Source organism: Lynx rufus, unplaced genomic scaffold (assembly GCF_022079265.1).
Source record: "Lynx rufus isolate CCGP_SWC_20201006 ecotype Redwood Valley unplaced genomic scaffold, mLynRuf1.p SCAF_5, whole genome shotgun sequence".
Lineage (NCBI taxonomy): Eukaryota > Metazoa > Chordata > Mammalia > Carnivora > Felidae > Lynx > Lynx rufus.
Window position 1 is genome coordinate 89,759,423 of NW_025814867.1, and position 21,670 is coordinate 89,781,092.

The window sequence follows — 21,670 nt, forward strand, 5'->3', positions numbered from 1 at the left end:
GTCACATCCCCTGCCCTTGTCTATAAGCTGCAGGCGGCTGCTGAGGTGCAGTGAAGGGAGGTCCCGGTGGGGTTAGGCCACAGAGCACCTTCAGACACACAGGTGCACGGAGACTGCCAGGGCAGCTGCTCCCTTGAGAAGTAGTGGAGAGGAGATCCTCTATTTTCCCAGGACTGAACAGAAAATCCTGAAGCTGGTGCCATCTGAGATTCTTCCCTTAGACTCAGCATTTCCCATTCTGTTAGTCAAGTCTCCAGGGAGCCATGGGAGAATTCCAAGGCGGCGTAGAGCTTAGGGTTCTAGACACTGAGCCCGCCTTGCCTTTACCAGGCTATGCCCAGGGTCCCCCTCCCAACCCGAGTGTGTCTGTGTGCTTAGTGTGGAAGGGAGGCTCACGGGCATTCTATTCTGAGGACGTCTCTCTTGTCCCAAGCGTTTTCCTCCCTGGCTAGTCCAGCCTCTGTGTGAGGCTGTCAGTTGGAAAGAACAGAGGGCATCAGGCACAGCCCATGGCCCTAAGGGCAGGCGTGAGGGTGGGCGCTTCCATTCTCCGACCACTTCAGACTTGTGAGTCTTTTCTGAACCCCTCAATTTGGAATCAGATTCCTTGAAAGCATTGAAGTTTCACTTGGAATTAAAGCTCCCCCCACCAATTTCACATCATCTCTTGTGCTGCAGGAGGTGAATGTATATCATTTGTCCATTTTTCTCATCCTTTCAGCCAAGAAACATCTGGAACAGGGTAGGGTACAAATAGTACCTCTTCTGCAATACCCATTTCTCAACATTTTCTTTCCTTAACCAAAGCAGAAGGGAGAAAAATCAGTCAGTGGAGTGTCTGCATTTGTTGTATAAACCTACATGGCTCGAAACGTGTCCAATCAGATGTTTTCCAGGCAGGTATCTTTGGGGGAAGCAGTGAGTCTGTCTTTCATCCCTCTTTGGGCTTTTTTACTTCCTTCACTGGGTCTTGAGAGGACTTGAACCACTTGCCTCTACAAGAGTTTAAAGTAATAAACATCTTAGCCAACACCAGAAATATTTCTAAAAAGGCCAATACATCTTTCAGAACAAATGGTTTTTCTAAGAGAACACTTTAAACAACCAGTGAAAGCGGCTCCATCACAGGAGGCCTCCAGAGGGACTGCCAACGGTGGAAAGTAGCCCTGTCACAATCCGAGTCCTTCCAGGCGAGGTCCAGGCTGGGGTTGCAAGGCAGTGAATGGCTTCCAGGCCATGGAAGCTGTGGGGCCTGGGAGGGGGGGGTGGTGAGAATGTACATGTATGTGTGTGGATGTGTATACACACACACATACACACGTCAACAGGTTTTTTCTTCGCTATATGCGTAAAGTCATTTGCAGAAATTCTCTTTGGCCTTCCTGCCTTGCTGAAGGGAGGGAGAGTAGGAGTCAAGGACTTTACCTGGGTTTGCTTACTTGCTGTTTACAAAACCCCTAAAAGGTAGATACATATTAGCACCATCTTCCAAATAAAAAAGACCAACTAGGAGTTTGGAAACTTGGAAGTTAAGGAATTCGCTTGAGTTTACATAGCTTGTAAAATCACATAGCATGACAAGCATGGTTTTAATTGCTAGTTTGGGGAACTCTACACCTCAAACTGCCTTGAGGGAGGTGGGGGGTGGAGGTTACTGAATACTCCTATCTGTAGCTAAATCAACCACCTGTAAAAACTAAGTCTGAAAAATAGAATTTTGTTCAGATGAGCAACTGACAAGATCAGCAAAACTCGAGAACCCCATCAAAATATTGGCTACCGTGATTTGCCTTGAAGCTGGCAGCATTACTGGTCTGAATGGGAAGGCAGCCAGCCGAAGGGGCCGCTGCTAGCTTGTGTCCTCTGCTCTTTTCCCAGCCCGCAGTCAGGGATGGTTGTGATTTGCTACTGCGGTTTGGTTTTGAAATTCTTTACCTCATTTCATACTGGCCCTATGAGGATACAAGAGGTAGGGTGCGAGTAACTTTTTATGGATTATAAAATTAGAAATAAACTCCTACAATAATGATAGTGATGGCTCTTCAAGCCAGCCACTTTTCCAGGAACTCCTCACAACAACCTTGTGATCCAAGTGCTATTATTATCTACGTTGCTTACAGATAAGGAAACTGAGGCACAGAGAACTGAACAAGTAGTGAATGTAGACAGGGCTGTGGTCAAACCCAGATCCGTCTGACTTCAGAGCTTACTGTGCTATACTGTCTGTCAGGGGGGCAGATGTTTCCCAAGTCCCAGAGAAAGTGGAGACTGACCCTAGTTATGTCGCAGGCCACTGGCCTAGGGCCTGACGGAGACACACACACACTCTGAATTCTCTCTCAAAACATATTTTTGATGGGAAGCAGTCCACGCCTTCTGGGCAGCTTCCTAGATCTGTTTACTCAAAGAAATATGTTTATGACTGAGGCAGAGTACAGGAAATCATGACTTGTAGACTGGAAAACTAGCCAAAAAAGGAGGGTTATTTTTCCAGCAAGTAGGTTTTCATGTGGCTTTTCGTCTAGGTGTGTTTTTACATAGGTGTGATTGTGTAGATGAGGTCAGGAAATCCAGGACCAGGGCTGGAAGCTGGGGATCTATAGGCTTCTCCCCCAAGACAAAGCTCATTCAGGAATGTTCTTTCTGTGCAATTCTTCCCCCCCGCCCCCCCCCCGCCCCGTAATCCTGAAGGCTTGTGTGATGTTGTGCTTCTCTGTCCCCAGACAAGCCAGACCCCCCGGCCGGTACACCGTGCGCCTCTGACATCCGGAGCTCCTCGTTGACCCTATCCTGGTATGGCTCCTCATATGATGGGGGCAGTGCCGTGCAGTCCTACAGCGTCGAAATCTGGGACTCAGTGGACAAAACGTGGAAGGAACTAGCCACATGCCGCAGCACATCTTTTAACGTCCAGGACCTGCTGCCAGACCGAGAGTATAAGTTCCGTGTGCGTGCAGTCAACGTGTACGGAACCAGTGAGCCAAGCCAGGAGTCTGAACTCACAGCAGTGGGAGAGAAACCAGAGGGTAGGCTATCTTCCGCTTTATCACTGGCTTGAAGTAAGTTTGTGTGACTTACCTTGTGCCCGTAGAAACCTGTACTGAGAGGGGTACTGAGAACTGAAAGACATCAATGATGGCTGGCAGAGTCTTTGGGGATCTTGATTTACAGGGTTGTGATGCTGATCCATCCTTTAGAAGTACCTTTGACCTTCAAAACTCACTGAACCAGCAGTTTTGGTACACTGCCACCAGGGGGTAACAGTGTGTTAATCAGGAGCAAAGACCTGGAAGGCGGGAGTTCAGATGGGCCTGAAGTTTCAGCTTCCCCCTGCACCCGCCTCCCTCCTTCTCTTGCACTGTCTACTCAGTGCCAGGTTCTAGGGACACAAAGACAAATTAGACAAGGGGCTTAAAATCTTAACTAGGAGCACAGCTGTGTAGACAGTAGCTATAATGAGAGGGGATACATGAGATTATAGTGATGTAAACAAAGGAGACACAGCAGAAAGCATGATTGAGTTTGCCATGCAGGTTGAATAAGGCTTCCTAGAAGAGTTGACACATATGCTGAGTCTTGGAAAAAGGAACGGGCTTCCAAAAGGCAGGGAAATAGGGAGAGGCATTCCTCCCAGAGAAAGCAGCGTGTCCAAAGGTGCAAAGTGATGGAAATGCATGGCATTTTGAGGAGCTTGTGTGTGGCCAGGGCATATGCTGTGCAAGGCAGAACAGAAGAAGGCAACCCTGAAGGGGCAGTTCAGGTGAAATTGAGAAGTTGATCAAAGATTCCAGGCAGGGGATTGATATGATCACATCTAGTTTTATTTATTTATTTATTTTTTTAAGTTTATCTTGAGAGAGAGAGAGAGCGCATGCGCAGGGGAGGGGCAGAGAGAGAGGAGAGAGAGAATCCCAAGCAGACTGCATGCTATCAGTGCAGAGCCCAACGTGGGGCTCAACCTCACAAACAGCAAGATCATGACCTGAGCCAAAGTCAAAGGTCAGACACTTAACCAACTGAGCCACCCAGGCGCCCCACATCTGTTTTTTTAGAAAGAGAATTGGAGAAAGAGTAGAGTTTTGCTACTCAAAGTGTGGTCTAGACCAGAGTCTTGGGATCCTGGGATTTGCTGGAAATGCAGACCCTTCGCCCCTCCATTCCTCTGGTCCCTTCTGAACCTTCATTTCAACATGATCCACCCCCATGGATTCAGATGTGTGTGACAGTTTGGGAAGTACCCAAGTGGAAGTGGGAGGGTGACATTGGAGTCAGCGAGCTACCAGTTGGGCTTCTGTGGTGCATTCCAGGTGAGGGATAGGTAAGGGCACGAACTAAACCCTCAACAGGTAGAACTGACTATTCTCAATGACTTTTTGGGTAGAATTGAAGGAAAAATGAGAAGAGTTCAGGGTGACTTCCAGTTCCTAGCTTGGGTAACCGAATACAAATTTAAGAGGCATTTATTATCATAGTTCTTGGTGGCTAACATATATCAAGCACTTGCTATATGCTAACAGTGTGTTGAGCACTTTACATGCATCATTTTATGCATCTAACTCACTGAAGTAGATAGTTACTACCCCCGTTTTACAGATAGGAGAAATGAGGTTTACAGGGATGAAGCAACTTGCCCAAGATCCCAAAGCATGTAATGTAAATGGTAAGCTGTCTGACCTGAAGCCTGTAGTCCTTTGGTTAAACTGAAGGAAGAGGTCAGGTTGCCTCCCAGGGACTTGGACGTTAGGCAGCCGGATGTCCTGGAGAAGATGCAAGTTCTGGTCCCAGTCCCGTGCAGATGAGGTGTCTAAGGGATATCCAGGCGTCTTCAGACTGCTGACTGGCTGAATCTAGAGCTCAGGAGAAGGGTTTATGCCAGAACTACAGATTTGGGGGTTTCGCTATATATATTTAATTGATTATTGAAGCCATGGGCTCAATGAAGTCACTGAGAGTGGTAGAGAAAGTCAATGCGGATACCGAGATGAAGAATCCTGCAAGGCCAGAAGGAAGGATGAGGCAGAGAGAAACAGAAGCTGGAGCCACGTTGAAGAAACACAGATTGCAGAGAGGGCTCCGCGAACAGCAGCAGTGCTAAATACAGAAAGAGATGAGGACTCAGGGATTTATCCCTTTAATATTCAGCGATCTTTGAGAGGAAAGTCCAAAGCGTTTCCACAGGGTGGAAAATGGTTGCCCTGGGGTTAAGGAATAAGTGGGAGAAGAGAGGCCAGGAGTGTGGAATATTATTTCAGGAAGTTCAATGTGAAAAGAAGAAGAGTGCCGTGAGTGTAAGGTGGAGAAGAGGTGGGGGGGGGGCAGGGAAGAGGGTGGAGGGACACCAAGGGAAAGGGCACTGGGAGAGGGAGAGCTTAAGGGTGTGAGGCTTAGAGAAGAGGGGAAAGTGAAGGACAGGGAGCTGGACAGGGCCAGTCTGAAGTCCCCACGCGACCAGAGGCATCACGAATATGGAACTGCCATTATAGTTTGATGCCCCTCTTTAGTGAAAATATTAGATATAAAATAGACATGAACTCTTTACTTTTATATTATTATTTTTTAAATGTTTTATTTATTTTTTGAGAGAGAGAGAGAGAGAGAGAGAGAGAGAGAACGAGCGGGGAAGGGGCAGAGAGAGAGGGAGACACAGAATCCATGAAACAGCCTCCAGGCTCTGAGCTGTCAGCACAGAGGCCAACGTGGGGCTCGAACCCATGAACCACGAGATCATGACCTGAGCTGAAGTTGGACACTCAACCGACTGAGCCACCCAGGTGCCCCATTTTACTTTCATATTAAAAGAGGGCTCCAGAAAGAAATTTGGAGGATGCCAGTGGAAAACACTCCAAATTTACAAGATTGCCAGTGCAGCCCTATCTTGGGGGCCTTTACCCCTGAGCTCTGGGACATGGGAGCCACAGGGGCATGGATCCTGGCCCCCAGGATGGCCCTGCTGAGCCTCCAGGCAGCTGTCCTGGGGCTCCTGCCCACTAGCTGCTCACAAATGTCTGCTGAGGGAAGCAGGGTAACAAAACTGCCATCTGCCGCCCTTTGATCTTCTTTGTGGGGAGCAGGCAGGTTAGCGTAGGGGTGCCAGGACAGGCATTCAGTTTTATGTTTGTAGCATATTTCTTTGTTCAAGAACACTCCCTACCTCTTGAAAAGTGACAAGGGAAGAGACAGCATTGCAGTGAGATGTTCCCTAGATCGAAAGGAAAGTGTCCAGGGCCCCTATGGCAGACACCAGGAGAAATGGTAGAATCCCTGATGAAGCCCATGCAGAGGACAGAGGCCCTCAGAGCTGCAAGGTGTGGCTCCCAGGAGGCCAGGACAGCAGCTCCCAGGCCTGTAGGGAGAGTGTGTGGGGACAAGGGTGAGGACCACCAGGCTCTGGGCAGGTGGCCTTTCCCTTCTTCCCCTACAGCCAGCCAAATCCCACTGTGGTCCTCAGTTCTCCCCCTAGGGCCCCTCCTGGCTGAGAGCAGACAAAAGGAAATGCAAAAATAGCCTGCAAGCCAGAGGAGGGGTCCAAGCCACCCAGGGCTTCCATACTGGATGCTGCTCCCACCGCTCAGGGCCAGCTGGATGGCTGGGGGGGGGGGGGAGGGATGGGGGGGCGGAGGACAGAACAGTTGCCAAGCATTAGGCCTGAGGGGCAGAGGGTGGAGGGGGTGGGAGGGTGGGGTGTAGGGATGTTCCGAGTGAAGACCTCTGTGCACTGGTCAGATGCTTTTAGTTATAACCTGGGTAGGTCATCTCTGTCCACCTTAAAAGGGAAATGACTCTCAGAGAAGTGTGGTGTGTGTGCACACATGTGTGTGCGTGTAGAGGAGGGATGGGAAAGGTGGTCATGGCAGCTCCTCTCTAGGGAGCCTGTGGGGTATGGTGGTCATCATAATGGCAGGGCTACTGAACCCTCCCTTCACTAAGTGCAGCTTATGTGGGCTCTCGCCTTCCCCACTGCCACCAGTACTCCTCCTGCCTCTGCCTTAGCAGCCTGGGTTTTCTGCTTCATCCTGACCTCTCCATTCTGTCCCTGCTAAGTGCCTGACCCTCACGCTACATTCACTCACACAGTGCTCTGCACTCCTCTGCACTCCTCCTGTGTTCTGGCACTATTCCAGGTGGTACAGGACAAAGCACAGGTGTCCCCACCCAGCTTCAGTGGCCTTCTTAATCAGAGCCGCCCCTCAGACTAGAATCCCCAACCCAGCCAGCTCCCCTCCCTGTCTCCCCAAACCTGGGTAAGCAGAAGCACTGCCCCCAAGACAGCATTCTCTCCCATCCCAGCCAGGCCTTCATCTCTGCCCCACCCTATCTATCCATACTGTAAGTCTTAAATCCACTCTGTCCTTGCTCCTGATCCTAATTTGTTCTAGAATATATAGTTGTTAGCAAAACAGCTGTGAGAAAGGCTTCTTGCAGAGTTGGGGCTTCCTTGCAAGCCTGAGGGCAATTAGAGATGTAGAGCCCCTGAGGGCCAGAGATGAGCCAAATAGCCCTGCTCACCCGGTCGGGGGGCTATAGACGCCTCTCTGGGGCTGGGGTGCCCTCTAGTGCGCACCAGGTGTGTGACGGCCCTCAGCCATGGACAGCTCAGTCCAAGGGACTCCCTAGAGGCCTGCCACGTGAGAGTCCCCAGTGCTCATCTGGTCTTGTCTCAGACACTACTCCAGGGAAATGAGACTCATCTATTTGCAGAAATATCTCAGAACCATCTTCCAAATAGTTCTTGTGCTTAGCTCTTGGATCTCATAGCTCTTTCTGAATAGTTTCTAAATGTCTTGTTGAAGTTCCTCCAGCCGCAGCTCCTTCTGTGGTGGAGAGATGGAAACCGAGTGGCTCACCTCTGCTGTTACTACAGACCTTTGTAACTGAACTTGGCTGATTGAACCGTGGCCTTTCCCCACCTCCTATCCTGCCCCTCTCCTTGTGGCCGCTTCCCCCTCCAAGCAGAATGGAGGCAGAGTGAGAAGGAAAAGGAAGAAGGGAAATATTTCAGCCAGGAGTCTTGGCCTGTTTCAAACAGAGGAAGATTTGTGTGGTAGCAGTGAGCCAGGAAATAAGGTCTTGAATTCCCTGAGAATGGCCTAGGTCCCCACAACCATAGCATCAGGAGAACATTCTGCATCTTAATTGCCAAGGGAAAATAAGGCAGAGGTGAAGGGCAGGTGTGGTGTTTGTGGTGCGAGCAAGAAGGCCAGCTGTGTAATCTCTAACTGGTGTCTGAGACACTGGGAGAGGCCAGTTCTAGAACTGCATGCCCTCTCCAGGGCCATCTGGAAGATGCCCCTGGTGCCAGGCCATTGGAAAGCCCCTTATGGGCTCACAGCACGGCTGATGCTCCTTCACTAGGGAAGTACAGACAGCTCCTCCTAAAGATGCCAGGCCAGGGAAGTCTGCCTTCTCCTTCCTCTCTCGTCCTGCTGTCCATTGCACACCCCGGTGAGTGGCATGGGAACGGGTGAAGCACTCTCTCAGACAGGAGTACCATGGACCAGTACGCTGGGCCTCCCTGACAGCAAATGTTGTTATCATTGTTAGTATTTTATCTCCAAGGCCCAGCCAGTGACACCATCCTTCATCATTGACTTGAACCCCTTGCTTCCCTTACAGCCCTGTCTGAAGTGCCGTTGTTGAACTGACCTAAACGTCTGTTAAGCCTATTTATTATCCTTATGGTACATCTCGAGATGTGAGTTCCATATGCCTACCGCCTTCCTCCTATGTGAGGCATAACACTAAATTGTTCTCTCCAGTTATAGTACTTATTAGTTGGTAAAAGTCTATAACCTTAATCTTACCCTTGGCCATTGTGATTTTTTTTTAAATCATAGCTGCTACAGACATTTTTCCCTAACCAGAGAGGCCTAACCATTTCTGACCATCTTCACACGGTAGCTCTTTCAGTGGCTTTCCATACCTCTCCAGCCCCAGGGCGACTTCCTAAGTGCCGAAAGCCCTGGTTCCAGGAGCAGATGGCCCCAGGCTCTGCTGAGAGCAGAGGAATAATACCTGCTTGTGGCCAGTGCATTCCCCGCACCCCGATCCAGACCCCCGACCCGTGACAGCATTCTGTTGGCCAGAGCAGTAAGTTGAGGGACGGGGCTCCCACACTTGGGTTCTCACTAGATGCCCTGGGGCTTGTCCGCCCCAGAAGGCTGAATGATTCCATTCTCTCTGAAATGTGACTCCATCATGCCTTCCAGGTGTTGTTCCCAGATGTGTTCTGATCATCTATGAACTGACATGGTCATTCTCCACTCTCAAATATGCGAGTTAGAAGACTTGGCCAGTTAGACTCCTGTCCTGGCGCTATCTGTGAAACCCCACCATGGATCTGAGGGTTCCCATCTATCTTATTACTAAATGTTTCCGGGGCATTTTCCTTCCTGCGACAGACTATTCTTCTCCGTCTCACTTCTGTTTAGTTGTTTAAAGCTAAGCTTCATCAACAGCATTGTAAGGACCCTAAACACATCACAGCTCCTGGGGGATTCACCCACATGCTGTCCCCTGTCACACACTCTGTCCCCCCAAGTCTTACTCTCTCTCTCTCTCTCTTTCTCACACACACACACACACTTGCACTGGTAAAATCTCTGTCCTCCTTCTCCAACTTTTCTTAGGTCTTTGTTCTGTCTCAGGAAACCAACATTGGCTCCCTCTGCCAGTGGACCACAGCCCACATCATGACTGAGGAGCATAAAGCATGTCACAGAACATGGCATCCAGAGCTAGCCAAGGACCCTAGAAATCACCTATAAGTACAACTCCCTTCTTTTACAGATGAGGATACTGGGGCCCAGAAAGGGAAAGGTACTTGGCCAAAGTCAAGAAGCCATAGTGGCCTGATAGGGACAAACCTATGCCAAAGGAAAGCCTGCAGCTCTGAAGTGGATGTGTTTGGTGGGCACCTGCCTGTCCCCTCACGCCCCCTCCCCACCCTGCCATTCTTGTCTGATACATCCATATGAGCAGCCAGTATGTGCTGCTTATGTCCCTTCTCGCCCTCTTAACACCTGCTGGTTTCACTATGTGACCTCACCCACCTCCCTGTTGTGTTCCAGCATTTCCTTTAAGACCCAACTCGAGGGCTCCTTCTTCCCAGAATAATTGCTCTGACTTTATAATTGCCTCATTTCATGTCAACTTCCTACATATGTATATGTATATTTGTACTTTGATATCATGTGCTTGATTATAGAACACTTGTAATGGATATTTCTAGGATATGTGGTTTCGCCTCCCCACTAAATTGTGAGCCCCAAGAAAGGAGAGATCATGCCTTCTGTGTATTTTGGTTGTATGCCCACAATACCTGGCAAGATACCTGGTCCAGGGCTGGAATCCCATGTACCATTAACCATCAAATGGATAAATAGATTTGACACTAGGAGCAATTTATGTTGCTGACTTTCAAGCGAGAGCAGAAAGGGGCTGTCACAGTCATGTGTGGGTTCTGAAAGTTGGAGCCTGGAAGCTCTGTGAAGAAGGCTGTGTCCAGGGGACCACGAGGTCACAGAGGAAGGGATGGAAGCAAGAGCCGGGGGGGAAGCTGCTCGGTGGGGTGAGGAGGCCAGGGCCTGCTGGTGTGTCCATGTGTCCGTGGCCTGGCTGCAGAGCAGACTGACCCACCGCCTAGCCGTGCCCACAGCTCTGGGCTTGGTGGTCTTGGGCCTGGGAAGGCTGAGGCGTGATGAAGGCCCCAGCATGTTTCACTCTCAATGCGTCTTCAGTACTAATCACTGTGTCCTCTGTGTCTCTCCCCATCTCCTTCCACCCCCAGAGCCAAAGGACGAAGTGGAGGTGTCAGATGATGGTGAGTGCTGGCCACCTGTCCTCAGGTAGACTCGAGGCGGGGAGGGGGGCGAGCGAGGAATCGGATGGCTCACACTCACCCCGCCCCACCCTGCAGATGAGAAGGAACCTGAGGTCGACTACCGGACGGTGATTGTCAATACTGAACACAAAGTGTCTGACTTCTACGACATCGAAGAGAGACTAGGCTCGTAAGTGGTGCAGGAAGTGCCTTTGGGGCCCCCAGAGTGGGGGTGGCGCAGATCCCATCATTAAATTCCGTGCCTTGTCTTCCCATCTTTTCCTGGGTTCTGCCAGCTTCCCACGCTGAGGCCCCCTGCAGAAGCAGGAGGTGCTGACCTGGGTCAGCACCCCAAGAGGGCAACCTCAGCCAGGGCGCTCTTAGGAGCTTCTTGTGCAACCGACTCAACTCCATGAGAGGCTTGAGCAAGCCCTGCCTTTCCTGTGCGTTACTCCAACCAGGCTGATAAGGTGACTGGGTCTGGGTCAGACTGTCCGAGGCTACCTTCCATGTCATCTGCAGGAGTCAGTCAAGCCTGACCAGTCTCACTGTTCAGCAACCGTAGCTTTAATGCATCCATAAAATGCACACCGCTGAAAGGCACAGCTGCTCACTCTATGAATCTGGCCCACACTATTAGCTCTGGCTCTCCCCTGGAGTGTGGAGACCCCAACCCTGAGCCCTCATCACAGCCACACCGTCCCCTCCAGCAGCAGCACCCAGGGCCGACTGTCTCCTGCTAACTATCCCTATAGGAGCAGGTTGGAAGAAAAGGGGACAGGGCTCAGGTTTGATTTCTAGCAAGTTCCTGGGGAAGAAAGGAGTGACACCAGCCTCAACAGTTCTGCACAAGGAGCCTGCTCTGTCAGGAGGAGCTGTGTCAGAGGAATACCTCACTCTCCTCCCCTGCAGTGGACGGCAGGGGCCTTCCTGGGCCGTGTCCAGGGGACCAGTGCTGAGCAGTGGAGCAGAAGGAAAGCAGCCACTCGGAAGTTCTCTGTAGTTGGGGAGGACTGTCTCCACCCAACTTCATGGGTCTGTCTTCGGGGAAGGGGAGAGAAGCCCACCAGCCAGGGTGGAAGCCTCAGCCCAAGGAAGTGATGGCCCCGAAAGAACAGCAAACCTGGGCAGTGTTTGGGCAGGGATGCGGGGCCAGGCACAGGCTGGGGTGACAGGTGAGGGAGAGGAGGTTTTTCTGTGTTAGAGGAACCCTTCATGATCCAGAGCAGGGACCGGCAGACTTTTCTATAAAGGGCCAGAAAATGGGTAGCTTAGGTTTTGTGGGCCATATGCTCTCTGTCGCAGCTACCACTCTGCCACTGAAGCACAAAAGTGGCCATAGACAGTGTGCGCACCAATGGGTGTGGCTGCATCCCAATAAAATTTTATTTCTAAAAAGAGGTGGGCTAGATTTGTCCCACAGGCCACCATTTGTCAGCCCCAATTTAGTGGAAAGCTTGGCTAAATTTGCCTTTCCTCTCCTCCTCCTTTCATTTCCAGTGGGAAATTTGGACAGGTCTTTCGACTTGTAGAAAAGAAAACTGGAAAAATCTGGGCAGGGAAATTCTTCAAGGCATATTCAGCAAAAGAGAAAGAGAATATCCGGCAGGAGATCAGCATTATGAACTGCCTCCACCACCCCAAGCTGGTCCAGTGTGTGGATGCCTTTGAAGAAAAGGCCAACATCGTCATGGTCCTGGAAATGTGAGTGGTTTGCTGGGGGCCCCTTGTGTGTGCCCACACCCAAACCCCTCTGCCTGGAAATGGAGAGCCCTGCAGGCGGGCCTATGACATGAAGGACACTCCCCAGCCCACGTGGCCGGGTGTCGCCCACTCAGAACAGCAGATCTGTGCTCACCTGTGGCCCTAACCCATGACCAGCAGCCCACAGCAACCCTGTTCACTGCCATAACAAATTGGCGGATCTCTGAGGACCCCTGCCCCCTTTTCACCCTCACCTCTCTGTGAAAGGGCCAAGGTTACCTGTAGGCTCCTTTCGTTCAGGGACATTCTCACCTAGAGGTAGCTTTGGAGTGGAAGGGGAGGGACACAGCAACTTCCTGAATGGCCTTCAAAAGAAGAGGGGCCCAGGGCTGGGGGCTCAGGATGCGGGAGCGTAACCCTTGCTCCTGTCCTCCTCCTGTGCCCTGCATGCCCCATACATGCCTGCTTGTGTTCTCCACTGCTCCCTCAGCAGAGAGTAGTGCTTCCTGGGCTGAGTTGTACATGGGCGGAGGCATGTATCACATGACCTCCCGCCAAGGCTTCCTGGGATCCATGGTTCCTCTAGTCCCCATCCTCCACTTGTCTCACCTCTGAGCCACTGACCATGCGTGTGCACACACCCACACACAGGTGCACATGCACACACACACACACACACACACACACACACACAAATGCATATATTGTTCTCAGTAAGCCAGGTGTCCTCTGCAGAGGTGTCTGTGTTTTTCAGTTTCCTTTCCTTTTTCTTTTTAAGTTTATTTATTTATTTTAGAGAGTAAGAATGAGCAGGTGAGGGGCAGAGAGAGAGGGAGAGAGAGAGAATCCCAAGCAGGCTCCTCACTGCCAGCACGGAGCCCTATAAGGGGCTTGAACTCACAAACTGTGAGATCATGACCTAAGCTGAAGTCAAGAGTCAGATGCTTAACCGACTGAGCCACCCAGGCGCCCCTCCTTTCCTTTATTTTTTAATCAGAATTTGTTAATGTTATACAATCACATTTAAAAAAATGTGAGAAAATACACAATGGAGAGTTCGTTCCAACCCCTGTCCCCCATAGCCCCCACCACTGCCACCAGTAACCATTTTTATTTATTTTATTGTTTGTATCCTTCCAAAGTTTCTTTATGAAAATATAACCATATATTTTTTTTTAATTTTTTTAACGTTTATTTATTTTTGAGACAGAGAGAGACAGAGCATGAACAGGGGAGGGTCAGAGAGAGGGAGACACAGAATCTGAAACAGGCTCCAGGCTCTGAGCTGTCAGCACAGAGCCCGATGCGGGGCTTGAACTCACTGACCACGAGATCATGACCTGAGCCGAAGTCAGCCGCTTAACAGACTGAGCCACCCAGGCACTCCTATAACCATATATTTTTAAAAAATATTTCCCACCTTTTCACACAAAGCTAACTCGTATCCACTATCCTGTGTCTTGCTTCTTTTCATTCAACAATTCACCTTGGTATGAACTGCTGTGAACATACCAGTAGCTGGCCCTCCTCGTTCACCCTGCCCGTGGAATTTCCTTCCATGCATAAACCACAGTTTACTCAAGCAGTCTTCTTTTGAAAGGCGGTTTCACAGTTTCCAGGCCTTTGCTTTTACAAATAAGCAGCGTTTGTAACCTTGTACTTGCATCTTCTCACTCCTATGTACATCTGTAGGGTGAATTCCTGGAAGTGTGGGTGTGCTAGATCAAAGGGCATGTGCATCTGAAATCTTTAGAGCTATTGTGAAATAGCCTTCAGCATCCTTGAATTGCTCATCTTGAGCGTCAGGACTCTCTGTCCTTTGGAGGGGACTCTACCAACACCTTCCTTCCCAGGAAGGGTGAGGCCAGTGAGGCCTCCCCAGGCTTGAGGTGTGACCTTCTCTCCTCTCTCTGTGATGGCTTCGGTGGGTTAAAAGCACAGAGTCCAAAGTGAGTCCAATAAATCTCCCGTCAATCCAGCTCTGCCTCTTACCTGTTGTGTGGCCTTGAATAAGTAACTCAGCTTTGCCTATCCTTAGTGTTATTATCTGTACACAGAGGATATAAGCTGCTTTATGAATGATGTGGGGATTAAATGGAATAATATATGTCAGGCATTGTGCTGTATAATTGGGACTTAATAGTATGATACATTGACTTTTCCTGTGTCATGGTCTTTTTTATTTTTTCACTTAAAATTATTTTGTGAGCATTTAACATACAACTAGGTGTTGTGGAACAAACCCTACAATTCAGGAGAGCTGGAGTCTGGTCCTGTTACTGCCAAGCTGTGATTTTCTAATTATTAAGTCCTTCCAGCATCTAAACTTCAGCAATTCTGTGGAACTGTAAACGATCCAAAGAAAAGCTGCATTTGTGTCTTAGAATTTGTATCTTACAATCGGTTTTCAGCCCCCGTCTAAGCTTACCTCCCCACTTCCAGGCAAGAGTAGCCCGTGTCTGTGGCCTCACCGATCACAGCCTTACAATAGCCCTTTGAGCTGCAACATTTCACATTTATTCTAGAACAAGTTGCTGGGTCCAGGCAGTGTGGGCATGCGTGGACATGCGGAGAAATGTCTTATGTTTAGATGTTAAGCCTTGGGCAAGTTTGTGCGAGGGTGCGGGAGTGGGGTAGGAGGCAGCCAAGCCTGGGAGAGGCCGGGCAGCAGCACCAGTGGGCAGAATACCATACTTAGCGTGGAAATGCGAGTTGGCAAGCTGGATGGAAAATGTTGAGAGAAAACGTAAGAAGGCCTCGGCTGGCCTGGCTTTCATCCCTCTTCCCCACGTCTCTCCCAGGGGCAGGAGCAATCTGACACGCACAGATGCCAGATGATTCTTCTGCACTTGGGGTAAAGAGCTTGCCCCTTGATAGGAGCTCAACCAAAGAAGTGGGAGCACATTCACACTCGGTCTGTACTTCTCTTCCAGCTTAAACAGACTCAGCCATGAGAGGGCAAAGGCTAGCTTGCAGAGGGTACCATTTGCTATTCTCCTTGTTTGATGGAGAAACTGAGATGAAGAGAAAGATAATGCCTGGTGATGTAGAAAAGTGAAAATATATTCCAGGGGCCTCTCTGTCGGTTCAGCTGCCTCAGACACAGTGAGAAATCAGAAGTAATGTGTGCCTTTAGCCTTTCTGACCTCTGATTGCAGGACAAGCCCCCATGTTTATAGCAGTGTTGCCCAGACATGGAGGTTCCCTCAGGCTCCTGGCCTGCAATCTGGGCTTGTCCTTTGGGTGTGCTCGGGACATTCCAAGGAGCGGTGGGACCCTCAGCACTGAAGCAGAAGTGCGATTTAGACCAAGTCATCCACCGCCCACCTCACTTTTGTGCTACCATTGGCAAAATTTAGCAAAGAATATTCAGCAAGGAGTAGAGGGTCTGGGTATGGAGTCTGGAGTCCCCTGAAACGCCATACCTTCTGGCTGCCAATGAGGGCTGGCCAAGGTCTACAGTTTGGGGAATGAATTTGATCCCTTGGGATTAGGTAGCCTTGGTAGTAGGTATTCACTCACTGGCTCACTGGTTCACTGTCCATTTACTAAGCGCACATTCCCTCTGGCCCAGCCTTGGCCCTTGGCATCATCTCTGTGGGTGGCAGCTTCTTTCCACCCTAACCTTGAGTATTTTGAAGAGAAACCTACACAGAACCATTAATCCTATTTATGTAACCCCTTCCATCCTAGGAAATGGACCACGGAACAGTTTTCAAAATACATTAAGTATATTTGAATAGGTTTGGACCTATTTGAACTTCCATTGAATAGGTTACCTCTAGAAATGCAGTAGTAATTACCTCCGTGGCTCAGATTTCCACTACACATTGCCTCAGACATTCCCAAAGGCACTGAAAATAATGGTTGCTTGCTTTTCCAGAATATTTTAAATTTAAAAGCACACATTTTGGGGCACCTTGTCAGTGCCAGATATGGCCAGGTGTAAATAAAGGTCTAGAGATGAGCCAGACCTTTTCCACACATACTTGCAAACAAGCATAAGCTAAGGCAGACTTGATACAAAAAGCTCAGAGACAAGACTGTGGAAAACCCAGGGAGGGAAAGATCATTTCAAATGGAGAAATCGGGAGTGCTTTCTCAAAGGAATTTCTTGGTGAATTGAATTTCAGCTGCCATCCCAAGGGCAGCTATTGGGTAAGCTGGAAGCCAGTATTTCCCAAGGTTGTGTCATCATAAGAATTATCTGGCTAACATCTGGATCCTCCCAAGATTTTCTAAATCAGAATCTACAGGGGAAGAGCTTAGGAGTCTGTATTTTCAATAAGGGTCCCAACTGGTTTGTGGGGGGGGGGGGGAGGTAATTAACATTATTGAGCACTTACTATGTGCCAGGCACTCTGCTAAGCACTTTACCTGTATTAATCCACTCAGTCTTCACAGCAACCCTGTGAGGTGGTGCTATTTTTATGTACATCTTCCAGATGAGGACATTGAGGAACAGAGACAGTAAGGCTCCCAAGAGACCTGGGAATGTAGATTAGAATTTGACTTGGAGCCTTGGTAGAGAGCAATAGAAATGGAAGGCTCTGGTACAAAGGCGCCACCTGCTGGCCTCCCAGGGACCTCCTGCTCTGTTGGTTCTAGAGTGTCAGTTCTAGCGTCCCCAGTGGCCACTGGCTCAGCCCTCCCAGGAAGTGTTGGTGATGCAGGCGGTGGTGTGCTGGGCCCCACGCTGCATCCCTGTCTGTCCCTCCAGCAGGGGTCAGTGACAAGATCCACCTGACTCACTACAGGTTGTCAAATGGTAATTAATATGTGCTGAGCTCCTACTGTGTGTCAGGAATGATGCTTTGCAGAAGTTCCTTCATTCCTAACAATTTTATGAGGTAGGGACAGGTAAGGAAACCAGGACTCAGAAAGGTTAAGTAATGTGCCCAAAGTCACACAGCTTATAAAAGGCAGGGACAGGATCCACACTCAGCTCTTTCCCTTCTTCATGATGGCTCCCCTTAGAAGAGGAAATGTCCCTTCCCCCTCCCCTGCAAAAAAGAAGAGGGAAGTCCCTTGGAAGAGGACAGGCCCAGAAGGAAGCCTACTCAGCTGTGTTCAGCTGGTGGACCTATAGGCCATTGCAGAACAGCTTACTGATGTCTGGATGCTATAAAAGTCACTGGGGAGATGCTTTAAACTTTCTGAGCAGCAAGGAAGGAAGGTGGGTCAGAGGGCTGGGACAGGGGAACAGAAAGGACCCATGCAACTCAGGAGGCAAGGCCATGCCTTTGCCCTGAAGGGCGATGTGCTGGCTGGCTATAGCCTCTGGGCCAGTCCTTAGCAGAAGATGCCCACTGTGAGCTCCAGAAACACCACAGTCAGGATCCAAAGTCTATCCAGGCAGGAGGGTATACTATACTTCCAGCCTGGGCAAGGGAACAGGTGTAACAGTTTTACCTGGAGGAAGTAACTGGAACTATATAGGCCTGGCCAGAGGAGGCCAACTGATCACAACTGTGAGTGTAATGGGTAACAGCCAGTGAATTTTAGAAAATGTGCCAAGTCTCCTTATTATTGCAGATACTTTTCTGATCCTGGCTATGCAAAACAGATGCTTATGGGTGCCGTGAGTATTTCAAGCTTCAGCTCTTGTAAGAGCGATTCCTTACACACCTGTCGTCATTACACACCCTGGCTGGTGGTTACCCTTTGTGTCAAGGAGATGATGTCTAGATCTCTCAGTTCATGACCACCTCTGAAACTGCCCAGCCCAGATGCTCCCCTGAATCCCCCAGCAGCTCAGTGGGCACAAACAAGGTCCCCCGAGCAGGAAAACCAGGAGGTCCAGGGCTTCCTCACACAATGGAAACTGGGACCAATATAACAAGGCAGGGGACTGGAACTCAGGAAGCTGCAGAAATGCCAGGCCCCTCTTAACCTAGGTTTTCCTGCCAGTCCCCCTACCATCCTCCCCACCCCATTACCAGCCTGCTCTTGGCCAGACCCCCTGCCAGCCCTGGGCCCCGCAATCCTGTGATCTGACCATCCCTTTTGCTCCCGCAGTGTGTCGGGGGGTGAGCTGTTCGAGCGCATCATTGACGAGGACTTTGAGCTGACGGAGCGGGAATGCATCCAGTACATGAGGCAGATATCGGAGGGGGTGGAGTACATCCACAAGCAGGGCATCGTCCACCTGGACCTCAAGCCTGAGAACATCATGTGTGTCAATAAGACTGGCACCAGAATCAAGCTCATCGACTTCGGTCTGGCCAGAAAGCTGGGTAAGACCATCCGCCCATCCTGTTGTCACCCACATGCAGTGGCAGTGGCCGTTTGTGTTCCACACACTGGGCATGAGAGGGAATGCACTGTGTTGGAGTTAAAATCGGAGACCATGGCGGCTGCTGAGGCTCAGATCCTGCCCCTGTCACTAAATAGACTTGAATGAGAGTCTCAAATTCCTTATCTGTAAAATGGAATAAGAGCCATACCCACCTCATAGAGCTATTAGGGGGTCAAGTGAGTTAATATAGGTTAGGTGATGCAAGCAGTGCCTTGCACATAGTGAGCACTGTGTAGGTGTTAGCTCTTCATTATTGTTGTGGCTGTTGTCATGGTCCCCTCTTGTAGCTTCCACTCTGGCGCAGCAGCACCTCATTTTGGCAATGGCGCCTGTTCCCATTTGCATCCTACCCTACGGTTTCCAGAGCACTTTCTCATACTTGCATTTGGTTCTCACAGCAACCCTGTGAGAGAAACAGGGCAGATTTTGAACCCTGGTTTATAGACTAGGAAACTGTAGCTTTGCCCAGCAGGTTCCACCTGGACCGGCCAGGAGAGGTGCTGGGGCTGGAACAAGGACCCCAGACCTAGTTTGGGGTTCTCTGAGGCCTCTCTGCTATTCCTGCCCTGGGAAGGTGGGTGGATGGGAGAAGGTGGTAGGGACCTTCGTACCCAGCCCTGAAGCCATTTCGGTCCATAACCAGCTGCCTATTACCCTGCCCACATTCTCCCTGCCCGTGTAGCTGTTCAATGTCTCAGCAACAGCCTCCCCCTCTACCTCCTGACCACTTCCCTGTCAACAGGAACCTGAGAGCTGGCACAGACTGGCCTTTCACCACCCTGAGGGGAGCGAGTGCCAGGGCGCCCTGTTACAGAGAGGATACTGAGGGAGCCAGGTTCTGCCAGGCTGTGACTTGCATGGGAATCAGTGCCAATGCTGGGCACGCGAGCCTGCTCTGCTCCACCTGCTGAGGGGGCAACAGCTGGTGTACAGGGCCTGCCTTCAGGCAGGAAGCATTCCTAATTTGAATGAATAGGGCACCACTGGCCTCAGGAGCTGGCAGTCAGAGCCCAAGGGACACGATGTGCAGGCTCCCTTGGTGAGAGACGTGGGGATAGTCGTGTCTACCATGGCCTTGAGAACTGGGACGAGCTAAAATGAGGCAGGAAGGGTTCAGCTGGGAGCTGGAGCAGAGCTTTCAATCTGAAGGCCATTAAATGATTTGTCTTAGAATATTTGCTGTGGGCTCTGTCGTGAACAAGGCCAGGTGTGGCCCACAGGCCAGAGGTGTGCCACCCACCCCTTTGTTGATAGATCCCCCAGGAGATGGTATTTATGTGCATCCTACTGGGCATCTCTGGTCCTTTGAGGGGGACCAAGGGGTTAAGGTCTTTCCTGGCTATCCTCCCGTCAGCTCTAGGAGGAGATAGGACGCTATGGGTTGAAAGGGGGGGGGGGGCGGGAGGCAGGAGGGTGTGGCTCAGAGTGGGACCACCTGGCTTTAGGTCTTGACTGCCATGTGAAAAGTGCTAAATCACGCATCTCCCCTGGTTATCCTATTCTTCCTCAGGGACATGAGGGTCATACCTCCCTCAGGGCTGTTGAGAGTATTAAATAGGAAAGTCCTTATAAAACAGGGAGCAGGGTACATAGGACTTAGTGAATGTGAGAGATTATTGCCAAGCACAAGGCACAGTCCCTTCTTCAGGGAACTCATGGAAGAGACAGACACATGGAAACTCACTTGGGGGCAGGGACGAATAGGCCTCCTCTCCCCATCCCACCCCGGTGAGTGTGCAGTTTGTCAGTTTCACTGGTACATTGATGCCTCTGTTTACAAAGAGGCTGAGTGTCTCTGTCCCAGAAAGCAGCTGAGGGCCAGGCCTTGTCTGTGTCCCTCCCATGCACACAGATAGCATTTGCTTGCCACTGGTTGGCTCCTGAATGTTCTGGCAGTTGATCCCTCTCCATCCTGGTTACAGAGAATGCAGGATCTCTGAAGGTCCTCTTTGGCACCCCAGAGTTTGTGGCACCTGAAGTGATCAACTATGAGCCCATCGGCTATGCCACGGACATGTGGAGCATCGGCGTCATCTGCTACATCCTGTGAGTCTCAGGGCACGTCGGGGAGGGGCAGAGAGCTCCACAGGAGGGCCCCCAGGGTGCCCTGACATTGAAGGGGCCAGGATGGGTCATGGTGGGTAGCCCACCCCAGAGTTAGGAGGGCAGCAGCTCCTATTCCCCTCCCACCAGCCTGCCCGACTCCTCTTTTCCCAAGGAAGTCAGCAGCCCACATTGCACTTCTGTAGAAGTGGCTAGCTCTGACACTGAGACCCCATTCTGGGCCCTTTACTGTCCCTAATGCTGGCCAGGCTGGGGCCTTTGGCCAAGAGGATGGAATGTGACTGGTATAATTTACCCTCACTTGTGTAGGTGGGTCCATGGAGGCAGGAAGCCTGGGTGCACATCTCCTGTGGGTGTCATCATTATCTTCAGAAGATAGCACCCCATCCTCATGGCAGGGGAACCCCAACTGCCAGCCTCATCCATGAGCCTATTGTATGGGCCAGTTAATAAGCACTTTTGATGGTAGAGCCTTAAGTGGGGTCAACAGACAACAGAAAGCCACACAGAAATTAGAACTGGGAAATCAGGTAGAAAATATGAAGCCATTTCAGTTAACAATGCTGGAGAAAAAGAGGGGAGGCCAGAGCGCCTGGGTGGCTCAGTAGGTTAAGTGTCCTGATTTCAGCTCAGGTCACTATCTCACGGTTCATTCCTGAGATCAAGCCTGCACTGGGCTCCACGCTGACAACCCAGAGCCTGCCTGGGATTCTCTCTCTCTCTCTCTCTCTCTCTCTCTCAAAATAAACTTAAAAAACAAAACAAAACAAAGAAACAAAGAGGGG

General features: G+C 50.4%; 1 protein-coding gene across 4 annotated transcripts in view; it reads left to right on the top strand.

Moving 5' to 3' along the window:
- Positions 1 to 21,670, top strand: part of MYLK (myosin light chain kinase) — a 211,298-nt gene that overhangs the window by 165,673 nt on the left and 23,955 nt on the right. For all 4 annotated transcript variants that reach the window (XM_047099178.1, XM_047099179.1, XM_047099180.1 and 1 more), the window contains 6 exons: positions 2,724 to 3,026; positions 10,787 to 10,819; positions 10,916 to 11,009; positions 12,320 to 12,523; positions 18,542 to 18,759; positions 20,744 to 20,867. In XM_047099178.1, coding sequence (XP_046955134.1) covers positions 2,724 to 3,026; positions 10,787 to 10,819; positions 10,916 to 11,009; positions 12,320 to 12,523; positions 18,542 to 18,759; positions 20,744 to 20,867 — 976 coding nt within the window. The remainder of the gene's footprint in view (positions 1 to 2,723; positions 3,027 to 10,786; positions 10,820 to 10,915; positions 11,010 to 12,319; positions 12,524 to 18,541; positions 18,760 to 20,743; positions 20,868 to 21,670) is intronic.